The following is a 26,916-nucleotide window of genomic DNA, read 5'->3' as shown; positions in this document are numbered from 1 at the left end:
CTGCACAGATCGTCAATAGCTAATAAGATTCGAAAAAACTGTTTTCATTGTACTTTCTGATTACCATGAAACCATAAAAAACACCGTAGGCTCTTGAGTAACAGCATTAATCGTCGATCAAAACTGAATTGTTTTGTGGCAGCCATGTTCAGGAACATAGTCGGATTGAAACATTGCTCAACTGTCCTTGTGGATCAAGTATTTTTCATATACAAGTTTCTTCACAATTTTTCTCTTTTTTTCTATGGATGGCGACCTTAAGGGTCTCAATTGCTTCAAAATCGTGCTCTTCCTGGTAAACATATTTTCAAATCAGCCTGAAATAGAAATACCAATAAATATTACTGATAAACGGCTTTGTTTGATACTACAAATCCATTTGAAACCGACTCCCAGAGGATATTGATCCCTTCAACTTTTGGTTCAGAAGACAATTAAAATATAATGATTTTACCACGCAAGGGGCTAGTGGTATATCAGACACCCATGATGTACCTGGTGCTGCGAAATTTGGTTTAAGAAAACTGTCATTCGAGCTAACGAATTCTTGAAAAAACGTCTCTGATGAAGCTTTGGAATCAAGTTTCCAGTGCTGTCAGAAGATTAAGTCAATGGGAACTAAAAGAAACACCGGAAAAAATAAGATGTATATTCAGCCCTTCAATTTTACTCGACATGAAGCCTCTCAAATGGAGCAGGATGAGCATGCACTTTTTCATTAAGTGTCTTTTTCTAAACGTTTCCTTCTAAAAGTTCTATTTAGTTCAGTTGATTTTTCAGAAATTAGAAAGTCAGAGTAAAGGGCTTTACAGAATTAACGTTTTATCCAACATTTTAGGAATACATACGTCCAATGATACGTCCAAATTCATCCGAATGATTCAGAAGTGTCAGTAAGCAAGATTGTTTTGACCCTTTTTATAGCTATCATGGTGTAGGAGCTTCTAGATAACACCTCATAGTCTATTCTTTGTTAGTTTTGAGTTCGGAAAAAAAATTGCAAAATTTTCTTGTGAAAATAAATTCCCTGGGGATGTAATTTCATGATGCTTGTATTCATACGATCATAGTACTTAATTCCTTCTGCATTTACTTCTAGCAAACATTAATTCTTCGTTATATGTACTTAGGAAGGTGGAGATTCTAGACCCTGGGTGAAATTTGAAAAAAAAGGATGATTCCATTAAACCGAAGTTATCAAGTTTTTTTCTTTTTCTTTTTTTTTTTACTGATTTGCTGGGCCCTACTACCCTTACAGTGCTAATTTTAAATTGCAAACCCTTTAGGTCAAGAACATGTGATGTTTACAAGTGTGCATGAACATCTACATTGAACATGTTTGCAAGAACTTGTGCTGTTTTCTGTCCGGGAAGGTTTCTTCTCCTCTAAAAGTTTGGTCAATTAACCAAAATTTTGGTCAATTTTGGTAAATTATTGTTGGTTATTATTTATTATAATTAATAATTTATACAAAAATTTCAAAGCAAATCTGTAAAGTAACTTTAGCATGATTTTAAATGAATTTGCATCAGTTTGAACAGTGTCGTATGCTACAGACTAGCCAAGAAAGCTATTAATTTTTCAATGGTCTGTGCTTTAATCAAATCGTCACTCAGAATCGTTTGTATTCTTTAGCTGATAAATTGACTGATAAGTTTTTAAAGCAAGAAGGAAAAGAAATTTGAAAAAAAAAACGTTCACAGTTCGTTTTGATTTTAATTCATTAAATCATGGCACAGGAAAATTGCAGAAATTTGCGTTTGGTGAATAGTATGTACTTGGTCAAATAGACTTCTGAAAGGAAGTATAATGTGGTCGATAGTACCATTTCTGTTTCATTTTTTTCACTAAATAACGTTTTAGAGGATATTCACCGGCAGCCAGAAGTTAAGAGTTAGTAGGATACTTAGACTTTAACTCCACAAAATGGAAGAGGCCTGAGGTAGTTTCTTGTCTCTCAATATAAATCTTCCCTAGATTTTCCATTCTCTTTATTTCTAGTACTATGTTAGGATTTTATTATATTCTTGTTGGGTTTGTTTCAATATATTGATTCCCCGCATCATGGCAGTGGCATGCACTGCAATCTAGTAAAGAGCGGAGTTCAGCCCATAGTAACCGAAAATTTAAAAAAGCGTTTTTAAAAAATAAATATTAATTGTGGAAGAATCTCAACTTGGAGCTGATTTATCAGCAAGAAAAGACTGTTTGACAAGTTTTAAAGTTCAAACGTAAAAGAAATTATTTTATTTAATGGGGAAAAGAGCCATCATTCTGTCCCTTCAAATTAATGTAAGTATTATAATACTTGCAGATTTATTTTTCATTGAGAAAGGAATATTCTAGAGAAAGTTATTTTAGCGTCATGGGTTGCTAACAAGGCAGCCGATATTTAAAAATAGAGGAGGGGTGGTATCAAAGGGGTGGATAGTCATTTTACCTCCAGGTGAAATTGAGACCAGATCTCTTTTCTAGGAATTTTTGAAAGCTTAAGATTAAACTGAGTTTTTAAACTTAGTTAACACCATATAAAAAAAATATCCAAAATAATTATACCAACTGCTACGATAACACAAAAGGCGTTGTGTGGCATTTGCTAACCAACTTGGGCTTATAGTCCTACCTCTTACACTCAATACGCCTGATCGATTAATAGAATTTGTTTGTTTTTTGTTATATATATATATATATATATATATATATATATATATATATATATATATATATATATATATATATATATATATATATACCAAATTATTAGCAAAAGTACTTTTCACTACTTTGGCTAATATACTAAAAAAGGCTTCCTTGTAAGAATCACTCGAGCCTCGTTCATCACTTGCGATCTGCCGACAGAACAGAGCATTTTGTTTGTTTGATTCATAATTATCCCGACAGTACAGCGTTCGATTCCTCTGTTGACGTAAGTGTCAACTTTTGACGACTTAAAAAAAATTTCTTCCTTGTAGACTTTTTTTTCTGTTGACATAAATAAGGAAACGAACAGCACATTTTGAAAATTTTGGCATTTAGATCGCTAAACAAATCTAGAATCAAGTCAAGCCTCGTTGATAATGACACCTGAAAAGCCCCAAACGCATTTTCTAGTTTCATTGCTCTCCTGCAGATAAATTTGTAACGTAAGAAGCCGCAGCAAATAGCCGAACTTACTATAACTTTTTGATTCAAAATTAAACAGTTCATGGTAACGAATTGTAAGTAAGGAGCGACCCGGCTCAATAGTAACCAAAAATCTGAAAAGCGGAATTTTGGTGCCAATAGATATATAAAAAAAAATTGGATTTTTATGCTGGTTCCAGATATATAAATTTCATTAAGTTCAGTCTTGCGCATCAAAGGTTACGAGCGTGACAAAATTTGCCTAATTTTAGAAAATAGAGGAAACACCCCCTAAAAGTCATAGACTCTTAATAAAAATCACACAATCAGATTCAGCGTATCAGAGAACCCTACTGCAGAGGTTTCAAGCTCCTGTCTGCAAAAATGTGGAATTTGGATTTTTTTTTACCATAAGAAAGATCACGGATGCGTGTTTCTTTTTCCCGGGGGGATCGTATCGATCCGGTGGTCCTAGAATATCGGGAGAGGGTTCATTCAAACGAAAATTAAAAGTTCTAGTACCCTTTTTAAATGAGCAAAAAAATGGAGGGCAACTAAGCCCCCTCCCATGGTCCTTTTTCTCAAAATCGTCTGATCAAAATTTTGAGATTGTCATTTTGTTCAGTATAATTAAAAGGACGAATAAATATACCTTTGGAGATTTCATGGCCCCCACAGCCCCTGGGTGAAAGGTAAGGTCTTTAAATGGGAAAATTCGCTATTGCTATTAGTATTGGGGTGTAGCATTGTATGCATACATTTTTTGGGTGATGGTACGAATTTTCTACAGGTGGGATTTTCCACGGGGACAATTTGTCGTGGGGTGTGGGGGAATGATAAGGGGGCGAATTTTTCAGGAGAAATTTTACACTGGTGAAATTTACCAGAATTCCTGTGCGGGATTCTTCTTGTGTCTTGCTTTCTCTTTGTCGATTCAATTTTACGCGTGGAGATGTTAAGGGTAAGTGTCCGGGGTATATATTCCCCAGGATTGAATTGTCTAGTGCTATGGTTCTCAAACTCATGTAGAAACTGTACCCCTTTTTACCCACAAAACATTTTAGGTACCCCTTCTAAGTTATCGGTACTGAGTAAACTATAGCTAAAATATAAATAAAATTGCCAGTCCTAGAGTTAACGGGTTGTTTCATTTTTTTTGTTGGCTGGTCATGTACCCCTTAAAAATTTTTGCGTACCCCAAGGGGCACGCGTACTACAACTTGAGAACCACTGACCTAGAGAATGAATCGGTTAGGAGAAGGGATTTTTCCATGGAGATGTAGCCAGATTTCCTGGTATTATTTAAAGCTGATCAGAAATTAAATAAAAAATAAGTTTTTTAACTGAAAGTAAGGAGGTACATTAAAACTTAAAACGAACCGAAATCATTTCGTATATGAGGGGGGTTGATCCACCTAAACATTTCGCTCTTTATGCTAAAGTTCGAATTCTGTCACAGTTCTTTAAGAGTGACTCCTGAAACACTATGTTCTTAATTAGAACAATAAGAAGTTTTTTTTTGAAGTACTAAAAACTTTAGTGTAAAGAGCAAGGTGTTAAGAAGGAGCAAAACCCCGCATATACGCAATAATTTCTTTTTGTTTTAAGCTTTAATGTTGCTCCTCACTTTCAGTTCAAAAGACTTGTTTTTTTTTTGTTATAAAATAAATTTTTCATTATATAAATAATTTTTTATTATATAAATAAACTTACAAGCACTCTATATTGTCTGCTGAAAATTCAGTAGAGAGATTACATTATTACTGACAATCTTTGCTGCAAAGTTTGACTTAAGCATATTTGCACATATACCGGAATCTTGGAAAGAGGAAAACTCATGAAATTTGTCTTTTGGGGTATTCATAGGGGGGATTGCCCACTTTCTGGGAATCTAAACATTAGTATCTAGATCGGATTTGGGTTAAATTACCATAATATATGGTAAAGGTCTTGGATTGAAGTACCAACTTCGTACCACTAATTATTTTTGGGATAAATTTGAAATAATTGGCATTTTGCGACATTGAAAGAGTAAAGAAACCTATACTAGAACCCATATTAGATATGTATACCTGAAAAAACTGCGAGGTTTTTAAGATTCTTCTTTTGGTTTTTACAAATTTGTGACGTTTACAGGGCAGAATAATATTTTCACCAGCATTGCCACGTTGAACTGTGAAACATAAGCAAAACACTTTCCGTCGTTAAAATCTCAAACGTTATTCTGATTCCCAAATATGGCTCTAAATTCAAAGGAAAGCTACACCTTCGTAAGCCGTGCTTTACCTTTATTTTTTTGCCAATTTTTCATTCACGTTTCTTTTTTTAATTTGTTGCCCGATACTACCAAAAACTGCGTTACTGCAGATGGAAGTGTTCTTCACTTAAAAGGGAATTTCAATTTTTCCCAATTTTTTAAGACATATTGTTCTGTAAGTTCTAGCTTGGCCAATTCTAGCAATCATATTATATTTTCACTGTCCTATGGACTTTAAGGTATGCGGGATTACTAAAATGAACAACTTTTAGTCATTCGTTTGGATTCTCAGGGTAAATTGAGAACTAAAACTATACTGATTTCAGGTCATTCCCAGTAAATTATTGGGATAAATTTGTGAAAAAGAAGGTTCGACAGAAGTATAGTGAAACCTTTGACTTTGACTCAATTTCAAATATGCTGGGAATGGAAAAATCAGCGGTTACTGCTCAAGAAGAAGCTCCAAAAGGCATAGTTGCTACGTAAGTATGGATGAAGTCCACTTCTTTCATTTGCTTGTTTTTAGTGTGAAGTATTTTAGGACTTCGTATTCACCAAGTTATATATTAGAAAACACGATTTCTTACTGTCTTTAATTCTCCTAAGAGAACAGATTTGACCAAGAGAGCAGGTATTAGTAAGTTAATGGTAAAAAAATTTGTTTAGAAGAATTGAAGATCATGTTTAGAATGTTGACTTAATCAACAACATGGGTAAGGATTTCGTGGTGGTTACTTTTAACATTTCGATTTAAAATTTTTAGGATCGACAAGACTAAGGCAAGAATTAAGTTTTTACAGTATTCTCATAGTTTAGCTAGATCTGCATGTTCTATTCTTATTTGAAATTTTATACACTGCAGCCTAAGTCTTGTGCACCCTAATAAAAAGAAAAAAAATACCTGTCATTCTATTACGTAGCAGGAAGATCATAATGAATTGGAGAACGTTTGGATCATTCAAAATAACTTTGTATTGAAAAATAGGCTAATATACTACAAACATTCGTTAAAATACTTATTTTACTTTGACAAACAAACAGCACCAATTGACAAAAAATAGTAGTTAATGAGAGTGCTGTCTTTTGAATTTCCCGAGAAGTAAGTATCTTTAATAGTGGGATCTATTTTTTTATGTGTTTTTTTTTTGTAATCTACGGTTTTTCAGTGATTTCTTTTAAAAAGAGAATAGTTGATTCCTGATTCGTTAAAACCTACCCTCTTGAAAATCCTACTTTACAAAGGATAAACGAGTTTACGTGGTCACACAACACTATGTCTAATCATTAATAGATATATTCAGACGTGGTTTACCCAAACCGAAGTTCATTCACGATGTACAAAGGGACCTGCCATATTTCTTATTTTTATCATGATAGTCCTTATCTTATTGCTGCATAGAAATTAAATAAAAAAAACAAGTTTTTTTAAATGAAAGTAAGGAGCGACATTAAAACTTAAAACGAACAGAAATTACTCCGTATATGAAAGGGGCTTTTCCTCCTCGACACCCCGCTCCTTACGCTAAAGTTTTTTATTGTTTTAAAAAGTAGAGTAGCGAGAAAGAATCAAACTTTAGCGCAAGGAGTGGGGTGTCGAGGAGGAAAAGCCCCTTTCATATACGGAGTAATTTCTGTTCGTTTTAAGTTTTAATGTCGCTCCTTACTTTCATTTCAAAACACTTGTTTTTTTATTTAATTTCTGAAAGTTTTTTAATTAATGCATGTCTGATTTTGGCTCTCCGTACATAAATTATTAAAATGAAATTTGCATATTAATTCTTTTTTTTGGCTAAATGGCTTTCTCTTAGTTTTGATCAGACGATTTTGAGAAATAAGGGGTGGGGAAGGAGGTCTTGTTGCCCTCCAATTTTTTGGTTACTTAAAAAGGCACCTAGATCTTTTATTCTTAACGAACGTTTTTAATAGTAAAAAAAAATACGTAACTTAAGAATTAACTTACGTAACAAACTTTTATATTCTTATATTTTTGATTATATATATGAGGGGGCTGGTCCCCTCGTTAATACCTCGCTCTTCACACTAAATCTTGTTTTATCCCAATTCTTTAAGAATGACCCCTGAATCAGAAAGGCCGTAGAATAAATAGTTGAAATTATTCAAAAAAATTTTAGCATAAAGAGTGAAGTGTTTATCTCCTCCTAAATACCTCGCTCTTTATGCTAAAGTATTTTTAGAACCCCTCATATGCGTAATAATCTCTGTTCCTTTTTAAGTTTTAATGCCTCTCCTTACTTCCGATTGAAAAAACTTTTTCATGTTTATATTTTCATTGTTTTTTTTTATAGTAATGCTAGAAAGTCCTGCGCCCTTTTCATTGAATTTCTCTTCCCCCATGAAATATTCCTCCAAGGAAAGATCCTCCCATATAGCCCCCTCCCCTGAACCCCACACCCAAACCAAAAAAATACCCCTGATAACGTCGGTACACTTCCCAGAAACCATTACTGTATGTAAACATTGGTCAAAGTTTGTAACTTGCAGCCCCTCCCCCAGGGACTGTGGGGGGTAAGTCATCCCCAAAGGCATAGTTATTATGGTTTTCGACTATGCGGAACAAAATGGCTATCTCAAAATTTTGATGCGTTGACTTTGGGAAAAAATTTAGCGTGGGAGGGGGCCTAGGAGCCCTCCAATTTTTTTGGTAACTTAAAAAGGGCACTAGAACTTTTCATTTCCGTTAGAATGAGCCCTCTTGCAACACTCTAGGACCAATTGGTCGATACGATGACCCCTGGAAAAAAAAAAAAATAAAAAATAAACACGCACCCGTGATTTGTCTTCTGGCAAAAAATACGAAATTCCACATTTTTGTAGATTGGACCTTGAAATTTTTTCTATATGGTTCTCTGATACGCTGAATGCGATGGTGTAATTTTCGTTAAGATCCTATGACTTTTAGGGGGTGTTACCCCCTATTTTCCAAAATAAGGCAAATTTTCTCAGGCTCGTAACTTTTGATGACAAAGATTAAATTTGATAAAAACTTATATATTTGAAATCAGCATAAAAATTCGATTCTTTTGATATATCTTTTAGCATCGAAATTCCGTTTTTTAGAGTTTCGTTTACTATTGAGCCGGGTCGCTCCTTTCTACAGTTCGTTACCACGAACTGTTTGATTACTCATCTTCCGAATGTTTAAAAAACATCGACCTAAAGAAACTTTTCTGTGATCTTACCTCCTTTCTTATATTTTTTGTCCCCCTCTTAATGGTAGGACCAGCTCTAAATTTGCTTTAAAAAACTGGAAAGCGAGCAATTTTGTCTTTTTTCAATTATCCTGGAGGGATTCTTTGAATCAATCTCTGGAGCAGGGGGGAGGCAAATATCAACTAATAAGCATAAAGATACTAATACTAAGTGGAATTTCGCAATGGCAGTGGGTCTTCTTATTTTACTATCCGGATTCTCAAGTTCCGGTATAAAATCGTATTTATCCTTAAATTGTGGTGTTTTTTCTCTTGTATGCTTCTTTTTTAAATGCCATTTTTTACATTTTATTGAATACTTACCTCTCCACTTTGTAGTCAGATGTTTTAAACGTACATATTCTGGGATTATATGTACTAAGTGTGAAGCAGGTAGCAGCATATGGGAACTTTCAATTCATTCGGGCTTGCTGCCAAATAATAAAATATAACTTTGAAAAAACTAATTTTTAAGTAACCAGTTTTCTTCTTGTTTTTGTTATGATTAAAAAATTAATTATCTCATTGTAAGAGTACGTGAATTAATTTATCCTTGCTTTGACCCTATGTCATTCACGTTGATAATTAGGTTTAAACCTAAGTTGTAGCAATTGAGTAGACCACGTCAACTTTCTATCATATAATAATCGATTGATTTTATTCTTCGTCATATCGTTAAGCCCTCTGTAAATCGATCATCAAGTTCGCCATAAACTCATTATCATTTGCATTACAACTGATGCGTAGTCTTATAACTTTTTTTATTTTGAGCTTTATGTATCTTTTCTTTCTTTTCAGAATTTTGAACGTAGACTGGCGCTATCAGGTCTGGAAAGCAGGAGTCACTTTTACAGATAATGTAAGTGTTTGCAGGTATTATCTACAATTATAGGAGAAAAAGCTCAAATAGTATCACCCGATCTTTCTAAATACATAGTAAAAAAAAATATATATATCTGTGTCGTGAAAAAATATCTTGCGTAGTGCATTTGTTTGTTGGGTTCGATAGTGGTGAAGGAAAATTCATCAATCTGTGCCGGCCAATGCTCTATCCAGGAGGAGGTTATCGGCTGTGAGCCCCATCCCTCGAAATTTTTTCGTAAAGTTTTTTTTCTTAAAAAAAATTTTTTTCTTAATGCCAGTGCAAGAAAAAACTGAGTCTATGGTGCGGATTGAATCAGTGCGGAAACGAGCGAAGTCCTCTCTTGGTGTCCAAGCTGCACTAAGTCCTCCTCCACTGCCAATTGTTTAGCAGAAAGGTTTGCAGGTAATACATTTTTTAAGAAATCGAGTGTAATTATCAATCTATTTGAATTATATTAGAATTATATACAATCTGTTGTAAATGCATTTACAAATAAAGTAAAATAATAATGAGAAAGGAAGAAAGAAAATGACAACAAATCAAATGAAAAATTCACGACATTATTCAAGCGAAATAGTAAAAAAAAAGTGGTACATATATGCTTTAAATGGAACCTTATGGATGTCTGTTGATTTAGCTTTGATATGCTTCAATGCATCTACTGATGGCAAATATTATCATCTGTAAGATTGGAGGGTCATAATGGGCCTGTAGTTTCTCCAACGCCCTCACTCCTCTATCGTCACCAAATTTATCGGAAATCTAGACGTGTTGCGCCTTCTTCTAACCTTAGTCACGCAAGGATTTCAGATATGCTTGATTAGAGACCTGAAGTGGGGGCCTCTAGCCCTCCTCTGGGACTCCAACTTTTTTGTTGAAACATAGAACATGTCACATAATTTCAATCGGAATCATATAGATTTTTCATTGAGGGCCAAGAGTGGGATCGTAGTTTGATCCTTGAAACGGTCAGCATTTTAGCTGAAAAGAAGGTATGTGGCATCATGTTTGATTCAAAACCATATACTTATTTCATAGGTATCCGCACGAAAAAAACATGACGCTATTGACGGTTGGTTGCCCCACGGCTTTAATTTAGAATAATTCCTTCAAATTTTTGACGTCTAGCTAGGGTTGCCAACTGCCGACGTCAAAAAAGTGTCCAAATAAAGGCCAAAAAAGAGCGCAAGCTGTTAAAAAAGAGTGCAAGTCAAAAATTTGCGTGCAACCCCTTTCACTGTTCTGACTGCTCTTACACCGTTTACAAATAGATATCAATTATCCTAGGATCAATAAACTCTTTACCTTTTAATTGTTCAAATGTATTTAAAATAAAGTTAGGAGGCCTCTTTACTTAAATAAACCTCTAAACAATTGTTAGGATATGATTTTCATTCTTTTTCAGCTTAAAAGGAATGCTCTGCTTGAAGTTTGTAGGTGTTTCTTTCGATAGCTTGGATCTTTAACTGAACTATAGTCGACTCCATCAAATGTTTAGATTACATTTTGTCTCCATCTTATCCAATTTTTTTTAGAGGAATATAAGAGGTTCATGTAACTAGTCGTGAACTATAGCTGACTTCACTATAGACAAGAGAAGTATCGTACCCTAGCTGCAAAAAAAAAAATGGTGAAAAAATTCTTAGTCACACGAAATAATTCTTCTTCTTTCTCCACCGGACTTTCTCCTTCTTTCGTTTTCTTGTAAATTTATCTCCAATTTTTATATGAAATGAATAGTTTTCTGGTACATTCCCAGAAGGTAGATAGCTGCTTGTTTGGTGAATGCTCTGCTTTGCTTTGAATACATTAAATTTGAGCACATTGACGAATATGAATAAATGCAGATGAGACAAGAGATCTGCGAAAAGGGTAGATCATGTGAATCAAAGAAAAACGTATTTCTTGGTTGTTTTTATTCCCCCAACACAGAAGTGCAAATTTAAATTTTCTAACATAGCAAAAACACATAAATAGTTTGCAAAAATGTTCAATGATACATGTCACATAACAGTTTATTTTGATGCATTTGCAGTGTTGATCGAGGACAAGTCGAAGCCTATTAATTTCATAAGATTTTCATAAACAATAATAAAGTTAAATAACCCATTTTGTATTATATCTTCAAAGAATAGTTCCCAGCGCATAAACAACAATAAACCACAATTTAATCCCAGCTCTTTTTGCAGCTACAAGGATTGTAGTTGTAAACAACTACACTTTATACAACTATAAGCATATGCTACCTCAAAGAATTAAAAAAAAAAACTAGGAGGATACAATAATCGAAGGAAGACAACTCCTCGTGTGTGCAAATATTAGGATATACAGGCAGAAGTTCAACCTTGTAATAAGAAACGTACATAGATATTCAGTACATAGTATGAAAAGAACCAATTCTACTGAAAATTAAATATTCATACCAATTTATGTATAGTAATAATCCTGTATTTGAAAATGCTGGGGTGACAGAACGTGCTAAAGCAACGTCGACTTGGTAGATAAGAAGCAAGCTGCCAACATAAGCTAAATATCATACATCTGTAAATGCTGAAAGACTACACTCACATCTACCAGAAAAAAACACACTTTTCATAGTAGCATTTGGAGAAAGAACATAAGATAACAGGAAAAAGAACTCTGTCCAGTCTGACTCCGTATTTAAGTAGTATGGGTCCAAAAAATAAACCGCTTCCTGACTTCATTCTTAAATATGTATTTTAATACCAGAACTTTAGAATCAGTGATGTATTCACAACAAGTAACTTAGAGCGTGCCAGGCTTAAACACGGTGAGAACCATCGAGTGCTTTGGATATTTCAAGGGTGCAAAAATAAGTGCTGTAATTGTTCTGGATAGCTTCCTTAATAAACCACACGAAAACATGATGAGCATTCTAAGAGATGAAACTGGACCTGAATCCGAATTGGTTTGCCTCATAATTACCAATTTCTTCAATACGCGGCAGTAACACATACCCAACTTATATCCTTATTATACTGGCGATGGTAATCAGTCCTTACAAACTGCATGAATTCAAATCTTTTGCTTTCTGAATATTGAAGTAACACTTGCATGTAAAAATGGGCCAAGGACGAAAGACCCAGAAAGATATATTAGAAAATAGTAATTGAAAATCCGATAGAAGCTTAGCTGAATTTGGATTAAGGCGTTTCGCAAATACCATTAAGGTCACAGATACCATCATCGTCGTCGTTTTAAGTTCGAATTTGTATCCGTTTTAACTTAATTTTTTTATAATTTCGGTTTAATTCTGACTTTTATTTGTTGTAATTCCTGCTTGTTTTAAGTTTAAAAATTGGTATCTTCCTTTCTTTGGAAAATCTTTTGTTTTGCAGTTTTCTTGTTAATTTTGTTTAAAACATTTTTTTCAGTTTTGTTTTCAAAATGGAGTTGCGACTTCTTTGTATTCAGTTCAGTCCATTGAGTGGCTGGATCTCTGTTATTTATTCCAGTTTTTAGTCTCAGTAAAAACTTTAATCGTAAATAATACTTATATTTTAATGTTTTATTTATTTATTTTTTAGGCTTTCCTTTACTCTCTGTGGTACTTTATTTTCTCCATATTGGGAAACATTAACTACTTTTTCTTTGCTGCTCATTTACTTGATGTTGCTGTTGGTTTCAAGACGCTTCGCACAATCCTTCAGTCTGTGACTCACAATGGCAAACAGGTATCTAATATTAACTTCGTAATAACTAACTGTCTTATCACAGTACACCATAGACACAGGTTGTTTTCAATAATTTTACTTGAAATAGACGTATTATTTGGCATGCCGGACACTAAATCCTTAAATTATTTGTATACCCTGATGGTTATAACGATAAGCCTGGGCCTAGTAACACTTATTCTAATAGACAAATAGTACGGTTTAGCGGCTTTTTGAACAGTTGTATCCGTGCTGTAAATCAGAGAAAACCCCATGAATTGAACTTATCGGTCTAGTTAGGTTTTAAATGGCATTTTCTCTTCACAACTTCCCTGGTTATAAGGCTCGGACAATTCTGCGTAGTCGTTTCGTAAAAAAAAGTCTATGAAAGAAATACGAATTGTTTCTTTTTCTCCAAGTCCACGACTGTTGTATCAAAGTGTTTGCCGAGAAGTGAAATTGTGAAATTCTAAGTGAAATTGCGAGTATTGTTTCTTCCAAAATTGAGACAAATGGTGTTAGCGCCAGAGACCTGATCCCGTGAAATTCGCTACAAACATCCTCTTCCCCTCTTTAATTCCACTGTTCTTCTTTTAAAACTTAATCTACACCATTTCTTAGTTCAAAAATGTAAAAAGAAAACAAGTCCTTTCAAATGAAAACAAAGACTGACGTTATTCCGCATATGAGGGAGGCTGTCCTCTCTTCAACCCCCCTGCTCCTTATCATAAAGTTTGACTTTTTGTTCTCAGTGCCTTAAGAACAACTGCCCAAGCACAAGAGCAATTGGAATGGGATATTTGTTTCGACATATCGAAAATGAAAGATCATATTGAGGTGCATTTGCTTTAGACATCAGAATTTTCAGTTCAAATGCTTTAAAGGGTAGCCCGTTGCACATTTGATGCATTCATAAAGGTTTTCCACATAGAATTATAAATTTTTTCTTTATTTTCCACATAGTATAAAGAGCAGCCCCCCCATATAAGGAATAATTTCCTCTTAAGTTTTAATGTGACTTTTTAGTTTCATTATCAGTAAAGCAATACCTTTGAATGCTTAGTAATACATGATATATGTTCTATATACATATTTTTATTTTGATCCTACACTATTTTATGGGATGTCAGGCAATTTCTTTTTAAATTCCTGTAAATTTGTTTTCACAACGAAATTATATCGTTAAGATCAATCGAAATGATGGCTATCATTCCTGAATTGACTTATGGGTTTTCGGCTACGGTGATTCCAGTGGTTCAGTTTTCATTTCGTTCCGAGACTACATTTCTGGCTATTTATTGAAATTCCCGTAAATATGTTTTCAAAACGATTTTTTATCATTTAGATTGAGATAATAGTTAGCATTCCTGAATCAGGTTCAAATGGCGTTTCTCACTTGACGGTTTTTTTCTTGTTTTTTTAACCACTTTTTAGATTTTCCGTTACTATGGGTTAGAGTTCGTTTTTAATTAGGTTCCCGTGCGGGGGCAACCGTGATAAGCATCGTCCTACGAAGTATTTTCTTCCTACCGAAATATAGCTAGTAAAAGAAAAAAGGATAAAGATCCTCCCGAGCCATTGATGGCGTCGAGTCGACGTTTCAGTTGTTGGGTCTTTTTTACAGGGACAAATAGCAAGCATGTCCCCAAATTTGCTGACCGAAATCTAGCTATTGCTTCTATAATTTTCAGTTTCACTCTTATTAACTTTTTTTATAAAGGAATTTAAAGCAAATTTCCATAAAATTATAAATTTATCTTCATAATTTTCCATACCATATCTCTATCTTCATGTTTATTATACTTCATAAACTCATTTACCCTAACATCAGAATCTGTATCCTTATTATTTTCCAATCCTTTCAGTGACTTCTTAAATTTTCCTTGACAATAATCTTCTTTCACTTCTAACTTATTCAAAACTTTCTCACTATTTTCAATACCTTTCTTTGCAAAAATACCAAGCCAAAATGCCCTCTACATATGCAGCTTACCTCTCCTCAACACTCTCTTAATCACTAATTGAGACCCTGTTTGTGCCTACTCTGGGCTGGCTACTTCCCTCAATCTGCGAAATATCTTGCTTCCTTGAGTTTGAGTGACCTAAAGGATCGATCTTTTTTCTCCTTTCTTTTCTTTTTTTTTATAAAAGCCTAATAAAAATTGTTGTTTTGCTGATCAGATTGGCTTTGCAATTTTAGAATAAATAAATAATTTCCAAAGTAAATAGAAGGAATTTAAATTCAATGGATAGATAGATATTTATTGCAACAAAAGCTACTTTGGGCCATGGCAAAAAAGAAACAAAAAACAAATAACAAAAAATAATACCACATGATACTAACACACATAACAGGGTATATAATAATAACAACGTAAAAGCATGACAATTGTAAAAAGAAAACAAACATAGTAAGGCACATAATACTGATTAATATATTTTAAATGCTTTAAAGCTACACGGATAATGGCTACAAAAAAAGAAAATGCTTCAAGCACACCATATAAAATATTTATACTTTTTTGTTTCAGCTTGTTTTGACTGTGATGTTGTTGACAATCATCGTATATCTTTACACAGTTATTGCCTTCAATTTCTTCCGTAAGTTCTACGTCCAAGAAGAAGATGACAACGTGGATAAGAAATGTCACGACATGCTTACCGTATGTATTCAATAAGTACTTCATTTGCTTATTTCGCTTTATACTTTATTCCCTTTGACCTTAAGGTTCCCTCTTTAAGTTTCTGGTATGTTACCTTTTGGAAGTCTTATTGTTTTAGTGTTCCAATATAAGACTACAACTTCGGTATAATTCGATGGCTAATATCCACCTTTTCAAAATTTGCTTCTTCTTTTTTCTCTCTTTTTTTTTATTGAAGAACGTGCTTTTACCAAGTTTAGATTATTCTCCAAGAAACATATTAAGCAATATCAGCAATATCATACCAAGAAGCTACTCGTTTGGTCCCAAATCAAAACATCTTCCTTTACGTTGCATAGGCAAGGTTTTCAATAGAAGTCAGCCAGTTTCACAATATAATCTTAATTACATCCAATTTGGGACGGGGGTTGATGGAGCTATAATGTGGTATACTTTCTCTCCCTCTCTCTCTCTCTCTCTCTCTCTCTCTCTCTCTCTCTCTCTCTCTCTCTCTCTCTCTCTCTCTCTCTCTCTCTCTCTCTCTCTCTCTCTCTCTCTCTCTCTCTCTCTCTCTCTCTCTCTCTCTCTCTCTCTTGATTTTTTTACAGGGCGTCGCGCTTTCGATTGACGCCGTCGAATTGGTCTTAACTATAAGATCCTAAAGGTTGAGAAGAATTATTTAAGATGAGGGTCGTGAAAATCGAGGCTCTTTTTTAAGGCTTTTTTTATTCTTTTGCCTGACAAAATCTACCCAAACACGGCTAAATCGCTTTTGCGTACGCTTATATCCCTCGGGCTTGATACTTTAGAATTCAGCATTCGCCAACAGTTTTATTGAATGCCTCTTCTTAATTTTCACTTCATTCAAATTAGCTTGGATATAGTTTCCGTAAAAAGATATGTGATGAGCGGGAGAGTAACTACTTTTTCACTATGGAGCCTGCTGCTCATTTTATAGCTGAAAAAAAGAATAAAGGTGTATCTTGGATTTAATGACTAAATAGAAAGACTTGGAAATTAAGACACTTAGGAATCACAATAGCGACGAATTATGTGCATACAGATTATTATTGGACTAAATGAAGTCACTCCCTAAAGAGGTGCTTTGGCTAGAAAATGAAGTAGCATATATATATATATATATATATATATATATATATATATATATATATATATATATATATATATATATATATATATATATATATATATATATAAATGAAAAACAAGTTTTTTTTTCAACCAAAAGTAATGAGCAACTTAAAACGAACCGAAATTATTGCGTATATGAAAAGGCTTGCCCCCTCCTCAATACCTTGCTCTTTACGCTAAAGTTCTTTAGTACTTTTAACAAAGCTTCTCATTGTTCTGATTAAACGACTCTAGCGTTTCAGGATTCTTTCTTAAAGCATTGGGACAAAATTAAAACTTTAGCGTAAAGAGCGAGGTGCTGATCATGGGGTGACCGCCTTCAAATACGTAATAATTTCCGTTCGTTTTAAGTTTTAATGTTGCTCTTTACCTTCAGTTGAAAAAAAATTGTTTTTTTTTTATTTCATTTCTGATTGTTTTTTAAATAATGCCAGAAAATCTGGCCCTACCTCCACAGGGAAATCCCCCTCCCCACGGAAATATCCTCTACACAATTCAATCCCGGTGAAAATTTAGCTCTGACAATTACCCTTAACAACTCCACGCGTAAAATTAAGACGGAAAAGAGAAAGCAAGACATATTAAAAGAATTTTGTATAGGAATTCTGGAAAATTCCTCCAGTGTATAATTTCCTCTGACAAGTTCACTAGCTGGAAACTTACCTCCCCATGAAAAATTCTCTTTGAAAAAAAACAGCAGAAATTTGTCCCCCCCCCCAACTAAGAATTCGTCCCCCCCCCAACTAGGGGACTTAGTTGCCCTCCAATCTTTTTGTCACTTGAAAAGAACAATAGAACTTTTAATTTCCGTTGGAATAAGCCTTCTCACGATGTTCTAGGATCGATAGGTCGATACGATCATCCTGGAAAAAAAAACACGAATCCGCGATCTTTCTTCTGGCAAAAAAAAATACAAAATTCTACAGTTTTGCAGAAAGGAGTTTGAAAACTCTACAGTAGAGTTTTTTGATATGCTGAACCTAATGGTGTGATTTTCATATGACTTTTAGGGGGTATTTACCGCTTTTTACGAAAGTCAGGAAAACAATTTCAGGCTTGTAATCTTTAATGGATAAGACTAAATTGAACTTATTTATTTGAAATCAACATAATAAGCCTATTCTTTTGATATATCTATGGTTATCAAAATTCCGTTTTTCGGAGTTTCGATTTCTATTGAGCCGGGTCGTTTCTTACTTACAGTTCGTTACCACGAACTGTTTTATATATATATATATATATATATATATATATATATATATATATATATATATATATATATATATATATATTTATGTATATATATATATATATATTTATGTATATATATATATATATATTATATATATATATATATATATATATATATATATATATATATATATATATATATATATATATATATATATGTATATATATATATATATATATATATATATATATATATATATATATATATATATATATATATATATATATATATATATATATATATATATATATAATTATTGTTCATTTCAGCCAATGCTCTTACATTTTACTTGCCATTAGGTTTCGGAATCATAATCACGGAATATTTTTTTCAGTGTTTTACCTTCCACATATATAAAGGTGTCCGAGCTGGTGGTGGTATTGGAGACGAAATCGAATCACCTGATGGGGACGATTACGAGTTCTATCGAATTATGTTTGATATTACGTTTTTCTTCTTCATTATTGTCATTCTACTTGCTATTATTCAAGGTAAACTATTTTATAAATCAATTCTCCTAGAAATCCAGAAATGTTTGCTTTACGATTCCGAAAAAGAGAATTTTTAGTCTTTTATTAATTTAATCAACCTTGTTTATATAAGATTAAAGGCAAAGAGATTATTAAATATAAGTAAGTTTGTTGAAATAGTGGAATTCAGATGAAATAGTGATGTTAGGATTAAGAAAATAAGGAAAGCCCCACAGTAAATGAGAATAAAGGAAATATTTCTAGCCAATAATTAGGTAAACATCTATAGATGAAATTTTTGCTCCGCTTATTTGAGAAAAAATCCGTTCTCACAAAGCTGTATATTTTTTACGACTGTTTCTCCACGTCTCCTGGGGTAATTCAAAACCACTATGTAATATTTTTGGTCGATTGTCTAGTCTGTTTTCTCGTATCATGTTTGGTTTTAAAGATATTTAGAAGTTTCTATTTACACCTCCTTTTCGCATGTATATTTTCTCATACGTAGAAATCGTTGCGTAATGTTTATATAACTATATTATGTAAAATAAGCTTTATTATTAGCTAATATATTATGTTAGTATAATGTATGTCTGTTTTGAATGTAAATACATTTCATTTATAGGATTGCATATATATATATATATATATATATATACACACACACATGTATATATCTATATATATATATATATATATATATATATATATATATATATATATATATATATATATGTTTTTAACTACGTAAAACTTGCGAATATACAACATTCTTTGCTGTCCCATTGTCTGTGCATATAAATAGATTGTCAGGTTTACGACTCTTGAACATGCACATATAACGGTCCATGGGAAAACAATCCGTATTCAGATCTATACCTCATGATTCTAATGATTGCCCTTGAGCTTTGTTGATGGTTATTGCTAATCGACCATTCCCTGTGTCGCCGTCGTCATTTATATATCCCCCTGTGCCCCCCGGCGTCCCCGTTGTAGTTGTGTCCCGGTGTCCCAGTCTGTGATTTCTCTTTGAGTGTCCCGGGTGTCATTTATATTCCTTGTGTCCCGGTGTCCCGGTCGTCATTTGTGTCCCGGTGTCCCGGTCTGTATATACATTCGTTTTTGAATTGGTCTTTTTTTTAGTTTTCAGTTTTTTACCTTTTTTTAGTTTTTTTAGTTATACCTCATGATTCTAATGATTGCCCTTGAGCTTTGTTGATGGTGATTGCTAATCGAACATTCCCTGTGTCCCCATCGTCATTTATATATCCCCCTGTGCCCCTCGGCGTCCCCGTTTTAGTTGTGTCCCTGTGTCCCGGTCGTCATTTATATTCCCTGTGTCCCGGTCGTCATTTGTATCCCGGTGTCCCGGTCTGTATATACATTCGTTTTTGGAATGGTATATGATGAAATAAATTTTTGTATCTTTCCCCTTTTTTTCTTTTTAGTTTTTTTTATTTTTTTTTTTTTAGTTTTGTTTTTCTCCTTTATTTTACATTTTTTTTCCTTTTTTCTTTTTTTTCTTTTTTAGTTTTTTTAGTTTTTTAGCTTTTTTAGTTTTTTTATTAGTTTTTAGTTTTTTTTCTTTTTAGTTTTTTTTTTGTAGTTTTTACCTTTTTTTTTAGTTTTTTTAGTTTTTTTTTACTTATGTCCTGGTCGTCATTTATACTCCCTGTGTCCCGGTCGTCATTTGTGTCCCGGTGCTTTGTTGATGGTGATTGCTAATCGAACATTCCTTGTGTCCCGGTCGCTTTCTCTTTGAGTGTCCCGGTCGTTATTTATATTCCCTATGTGCCGGTGTCCCGGTCGTCATTTGTGTCCCGATGTCCCGGTCGTCATTTGTGTCCCGGTGCTTTATTGATAGTGCTTGCTAATCGAACATTCCTTGTGTCCCGGTCGCTTTCTCTTTGAGTGTCCCGGTCGTCATTTATGTTCCCTATGTGCCGGTGTCCCGGTCGTCATTTGTGTCCCGATGTCCCGGTCTGTAATTTCGTCAGTCGAAAACATGACGTCAGTTAACACACAAACATGACGTCACCCGACAGACCCACACACACACAGACAACTTAATTATATATATATATATATATATATATATATATATATATATATATATATATATATATATATATTGAAGGAAATGGTTACTTCTTGGCAGGGTGTAAAGATGGAGGCTTTGAGTAGATTGGGATGGAGGAGGAGTGTGCGTAGCTATATTGGCCTCAGGCGGCTTGGTGCTGTGATGTTGTTAGTAGTAGTAGTAGTATCGAACAAATCGGCCGATAATGGGAAAATCTAACTGACCGTGTACACAGAGTCATATACGATGATCTTGTTTTAGCTGAGCTCATTGTAATATCTAGAAATTGAATAAAAGCGAAATCCATGCGAAAAGATGAACCTGTTCCCTAAAAATGCATATAGTAACAATGCTAATATATTAAAAATATAGTAGGCTCATCAAAAATTAAGAAAGTTATGAACAAAAAATTAAAACTATGAATTTATCTCTAGGTTTGATTATTGACGCTTTTGGTGAGTTGAGAGACCAGCTGGAAAGCGTAAAAGAAGATATGGAATCCAATTGCTTCATTTGCGGCATTGGGAAGGACTACTTTGATAAAGTTCCGCATGGCTTTGATGTACATGTTCAGAAAGAGCATAATCTGGCTAACTATCTGTAAGTATTGCCATACAAACTTACCTAAACTTACCTAGATTTTCTTTTTTAAACGTAACAAGCTTTAAATCTCTTTCGAGACATTAGTCCTTAATCCCCCCCCCCTCCCTAAAATGGATTCCTGTATATGTCCTTGGACTAAAGGTTTGATTTATTCGATATCTTATATTTTATTTAGTTAGTGAGTGTGGTATAAATATTTTAAGAATAAAGATAGTGGAAAGTTTACATTCACATTAAATAAAAATACTACCATTTAGGATCCTGCACATTTCCTTATTAAATAATACTAAACAAATAAAGCAGATTTTTTTCAAACTTAAGTAAAGAGTGACATTAAAATTTGAACTGGACAGTGATTTACTGGAAGCATTTATGAGGGTAAAAATGGAGCTAATTGCCAGTATTTATTTACCGATTACTATTTGAAACCTTTGAACTGAAAATTGTATTATTTGAGCAATTATAAATCTATAAGCTCTTGAGGCTTTTCTGTGGTGTAACCTCTTCTGCTGCTTAAAAAGGGCACTAAATCTTCAAATTTCCATTCGAGTGAATCTCTTTCAAAAATCTACACTGTTTGTTTGATACGATTATTCCCAGGGGAAAAATAACCACACATGTGGGACCACCCTTCTCTTGAAAATAAGAAGTTTCTTATTTTGTAACTAGTGATTTTAAGATTATCATACATGTTTAATTTCATTTTAGAATTTTCATCAATATCATACTTCTTTTTAGGGGAGTTTAAACCTTCTTTCTAACATTGCAAATACAAACTTCCATGTGCTAATTGCCTTTAATGGGCAATTTTTAAATTAATAAATAGGCTATTCCATTTTTGGAACCAGCATTGATAATGGATTTTGTTGTTGCTTGTATTCAAAACTTCATTTTTTTAGTATTTTAGTTTCAGTTGACAAGTGTCACTCTTTATTTACAGCTCGTTACTATGAAATGGTTTATCCAGGCTTCTTGTGATTGTGAGAGAGGCTATCACTCCCCTCCTTCAGGCAACATTTTTAAATTGGTTTTTAATTAATACTATAAAAAGTGCATTTAATAAAAATATTTCTCAGGAAGTGGAAGGGAGGGGTTAATTCAAGGGTAATTTGCTTGCAGGTTAATTCCCTGCTCTTTACGCTAAAGTTTGTTACTGTTTTAAAAAGTATAGTTGAGACAAAGAGTCAAACTTTAGCGTAAAGAGCAGGGCGCTGAGGAGGGAACAGCCCCTTTTATATACGGAGTAATTCCTGTTCGTTTTAAGTTTTAATGTCGCTCCTTACTTTCAGTTTAAAAAAAACTTCTTTTTTTTTATTTAATGCCACGCAACAGGATGACGTCTGAGACTGGTAGATTACATAAGTACCCTTTCAGTAGTGCTCTGAATTTATACTCAATAGAATTTCCGCCCTGTGTTGGCTAAAATTTTGGGTTATCTTAGATTTTGGGTTTTATTGTATGGTTTTCGTCAAGACAACACTGCTTTTGGAGCTGTTTAGCCACCTTTTCTAAAATTATGGAAATTTTCGGATGCAAATAACTTCTAATAGTTAAATTCAGAATTAATACATTTTGAGTCTTAAAAATAAACATAAACAAGGGTATTAGGTTCTCTTGTTACAAATATCCTAATACAAACTGTGTTTTTAAAGATTTTGTTTCTATTGACATTTTACAGTGATTTCGTTTTAGCTTTTTCTATCTGTCAACCTCTCCTCCTTCTCCCAACTCTATTTTTTGTCAATTCATGTTTAATATTAGTTCAACAGTGCTTCGACCATCTCTGAGTGGTGAACTTCCCCGAAAAATTTGCCTGGCCCTTCATTTCAGGCAAGCATAGCGATGCAATATTTTACTTTACTCCTTAAATAGCTTTGCTTAAGAGGGGAGCTGTCACCACGTAATACCCATATTACAGAATTTGTCGAAAAAAGCTACTCAGAATGAAGGTACATTCAGGGCAAGTCATAACTCCCTCCCCATCCCTCTCTCATTTTGTATTTATCTGGATACTCAATAAAAATACAATTATTTGGGTCTAAAAATGCCCTTTTGTGGCTCCTGCCCACCCCTCTCTACTCACAGAAATTTCCACTGGCCCTCCTCCCGAATTTCTGATGCACAACTGTAAACAAATTTTATGAAGCCTCATATCAATAAACTCAGTTAGATGAAGCTGTTGTTTTTTCTAAATTGACCGTTTATTTTGTGTTTACTGTATGTAGCTTTAGGAAAAAGTGTGCCACTGCTCTATCTTATGGCCTCTGAAATTAAAAAGTGAGTTGCATATCAGTAATTCTAAATCGAGTAGCTATCTCAAAATTTTCTCCAGATTGCATTTTGACCGTCTTTTGGCCAAAATTGGGATTACAAAATGGTATAAAATGCCAATTTGCTGCGGGTGTGATTGCTTTTGCCAGTTAAGGGGGAATAGAACTTCCAATTTTCGTTATAATAAAACCTCCCTCGACATCCTAGGGTCATTAGCTCGACACCATCACCCCAGGAAAACAAAGCAACAAAACCCCAAACAGGTAATTACGCGCCGATGAACTACCTACTTGAAAATTAAATATAAAGTTTCGCATTTTTGTAGATAGGGGCTTGAAACATCTGTATTGGATTCTCTGATATGCTCAGTTTGAAGTTGTAATGTTTTAATGTATATGATTTGCCAAAGCTCCTATTTGTTTAGTTTCAATTACTATTACCACGAGCTGCTTCTTGATTACAGTTTATTTCCACAAATTGGTTGAAAATTTTCTAACTCACTACCTTAAATACCAACAAAACATTTTATTTTATAATAAAAATTATCTAAGGTGTAGGGTTTTTTTTGTCGGAGAGCAACGATTATCAATTAGAAATGGGAACGCTAGATTGTAAAATTAGTTTTTTTTTCTCGATAGACGTTTTAGTTCTATTAGTTTGAAAAGTCAGTGTCTTAGATTATGTATACCTTTGAGTAACAATAGATCCTTATCAATGTGTTTTAGGTTCTTCCTAATGCACTTGATTAATAAGCCAGATACTGAATACACTGGTCAAGAAACCTATGTTTGGAACATGTATCAGCAAAGAAGCTGGGATTTCTTCCCAGTGGGAGATTGTTTCAGGAAGCAATACGAAGATGAGCTCGGAGGTGGTGGAAGCTAAATCTCTAAGATGCTCTAGTCAAGTGAGTCATTGCAAGTCTAGTTAGTTCGATTATAGTTATCAAGTCGTGCTAAATATTGGCATTGGATTTTCGTAGCTTGTGGAAAGTTTTTTGGTTACTGGGAATACTTTTAGTTTGATAGTGGCTTAGTATAACCTGTACGATTGGTTATGTTGGTAACTTCCTGCCTATCACCAGTCTTTAGTTTTTGAAACAGTCGTGTGTACACTTATCATTGGTCAGTATGTTCCATTAAGTTTGTGACAATTTTTATGCACTGTTTTGTCTAACATGTATTGTCTCACGTCTTGGGGGTCAATTTAAAACTTTAATGCTAATTTCTATTTTGGGGGAAGGGTTAAAAGGACCTTAAATTTATCTTTAGGCTAAACTTTTTTTTCTCTGATCCTCACAAGTGTGTGCACGCTACGATTTTTTTTTATGCCTGTCGCCCGACAGGCTCTGCTGATATTTGTAATGTTCATAATTAAGGTTTAAAGATTTTTTGCAGACAATTTCTATTCAATGGGTCAGTATAGCTGTTGAGGCTGTATTAGTGGTAATTTCAATAGTATGTATTTAATAACCCAAATGGAAGTTTAGACAAGTAGTGCATGACAAAGTCTGGTAAATTTTCTTAATTTCCTTAGCAACTAAATTGTTGGCAGCCGTAACAATGCGGTGTCGCTTTTTAGACATTTGTTATTCTATCGTCCACAGTTATTTCGTTCTAAGGATTTCAAAGTAGTTTAGACAATATAGTATTACGAACATTAAAGTTTATTCGTAGTATTTCAGATTTAATGTAAAAAGGCTGGAAAGTGCGGTAAAATTCGATGTTGAATATGTCACAAGCTTCAACAATAATTTTGAGTGAGACTAATCTTTAAGAAGAAGCGGAACAAATAAATTATAAAAGTACCAAGGACAATGAAAATGAAATTCGATTGTCTGAATTAATTAAATGGAAGCTAATATTACCGTATATGACCTTACGAATTAAGAAGAACTGTCAATTCAATTTTTAATGAAAAAGATCAGCACAGTCACTTATGTAGTTTTTGATAGCAGCGAGCGCCAAATTTAAAGGAAAGAAACTTGGATGAAGAATGAGCAAAAAGTAAAGTAAAAGCATATGGAACCAAATAGACTAATAACGGTTAAGTCGCTTTCCTTTCAAGTTTTAGTTGTCTTTGAGAATCAACATATTGTGTATGTTTTTGTTTTTTTTTACGAACGAAAAAGTGTTGTTAAATTTAAGCTTTGCATATTTATTTTAATGATTCAATGTGACGACATGGACGAAAGAATATTACTGCCGTAAAATCTTCACAGTTTTGAAAGAAACAAAAAAAAATCTTAAAAGATCGCAAGCTTCTGTTATGAATAGATCTAAGATTGATGAAATAGACAAAAAAAGTTTTAATTCTGATGTCTTTGGTACTTTGAAAAATTAGCTTATCATGCAAAATGATCCCGAAGAGAATGTTTGCATTGAACAAAACTTCTACAGGAAGGGTAATCTTACAAAAAAAAACTAATTCACTTAGTTGGATCCCGTCGGAATATTTTGTTTGTTTGCTGACATTATTGCCTCCCTCAGTAAAACAGTTACTAAAGTATTAGTAGAGCATTAGTGGTATAAGCCACTTAAAATAAAAATTAAAAACACATTTTTTGTCTTTGGCTGAATTTATTAGGAAATAAAAGTCAGATAACATCGATATGGATTGATAAAATTCAACTATTAATCAGAAAACAGTAAAGTTTGAAGGATATCCATAAGTTTTATCAGTTCAAGTTATGATTGAAATATTTGTTTCTTTCTCTAATTATATGTTTAGGTCTAAATTACAACCATGTTTTTTCTTCTTTCAGGTAGTGGAGACATTACTACCCTATCGTGCCCTAGTCAAAAGTTGTTATGGAAACAATAAGAGGATTATGCAATCAATATTATTTAAATTAACGACTCTTCCGTTTATCTGTTTTGTTTTTATTTTATTTGTTGCACTGTAAAGTGTTAAAGCTATGAAATAAATAAGACCCTGTCAAAACCTTAAACTGTTATTTCACTGAGAGTCGCAAGTCATTTTTTTATTATTTAAGTGATAACTTCCTGTAGCGAAAATTTATGCAAGCATATAATATTGGGCAATAGATGGAACCTTTTGATGAAAGACAAAACAGAAGCATAACGTTCCTATAAAGCGTATATAAACTAATATAAAGCTTGAAATTAAACAAATTTAACGTTCATGCAAAACAGAAAGGTATTTATTGTTTGATACATTTCTAACTTTAATATGTAATTGCGTTGTCACACGAAGCATATAAGCATGGCAATACATTTGGAAGTTTTGAATTTTAAAAAAATATCTGCTTCTCATATTGATCCTAAAATGTGTGAATGTCAATTTGAATTTTCAAGA

At 33.4% G+C, this 26,916-nt stretch overlaps 1 protein-coding gene across 1 annotated transcript in view; it reads left to right on the top strand.

The window, feature by feature from the left end:
* The window catches only part of LOC136030251 (ryanodine receptor-like), a gene marked incomplete in the record, with an annotated part of 328,739 nt that extends 302,191 nt beyond the window's left edge, over positions 1-26,548 (top strand). Inside the window, 8 exon segments of the mRNA XM_065709092.1 lie at positions 5,707-5,862; positions 9,388-9,448; positions 13,003-13,149; positions 15,660-15,791; positions 18,509-18,665; positions 21,159-21,324; positions 24,324-24,505; positions 26,363-26,548. Of these exon segments, the coding sequence (XP_065565164.1) occupies positions 5,707-5,862; positions 9,388-9,448; positions 13,003-13,149; positions 15,660-15,791; positions 18,509-18,665; positions 21,159-21,324; positions 24,324-24,483 (979 nt within the window).
* Positions 26,549-26,916: the final 368 nt, after the last annotated feature.

The sequence above is a fragment of the Artemia franciscana genome, chromosome 8, assembly GCF_032884065.1.
Source record: "Artemia franciscana chromosome 8, ASM3288406v1, whole genome shotgun sequence".
NCBI classification, from domain to species: Eukaryota; Metazoa; Arthropoda; class Branchiopoda; order Anostraca; family Artemiidae; genus Artemia; species Artemia franciscana.
The sequence above is the reverse complement of the archived record's forward strand: the minus strand, read 5'-3'. Positions and strand labels throughout refer to the sequence as shown.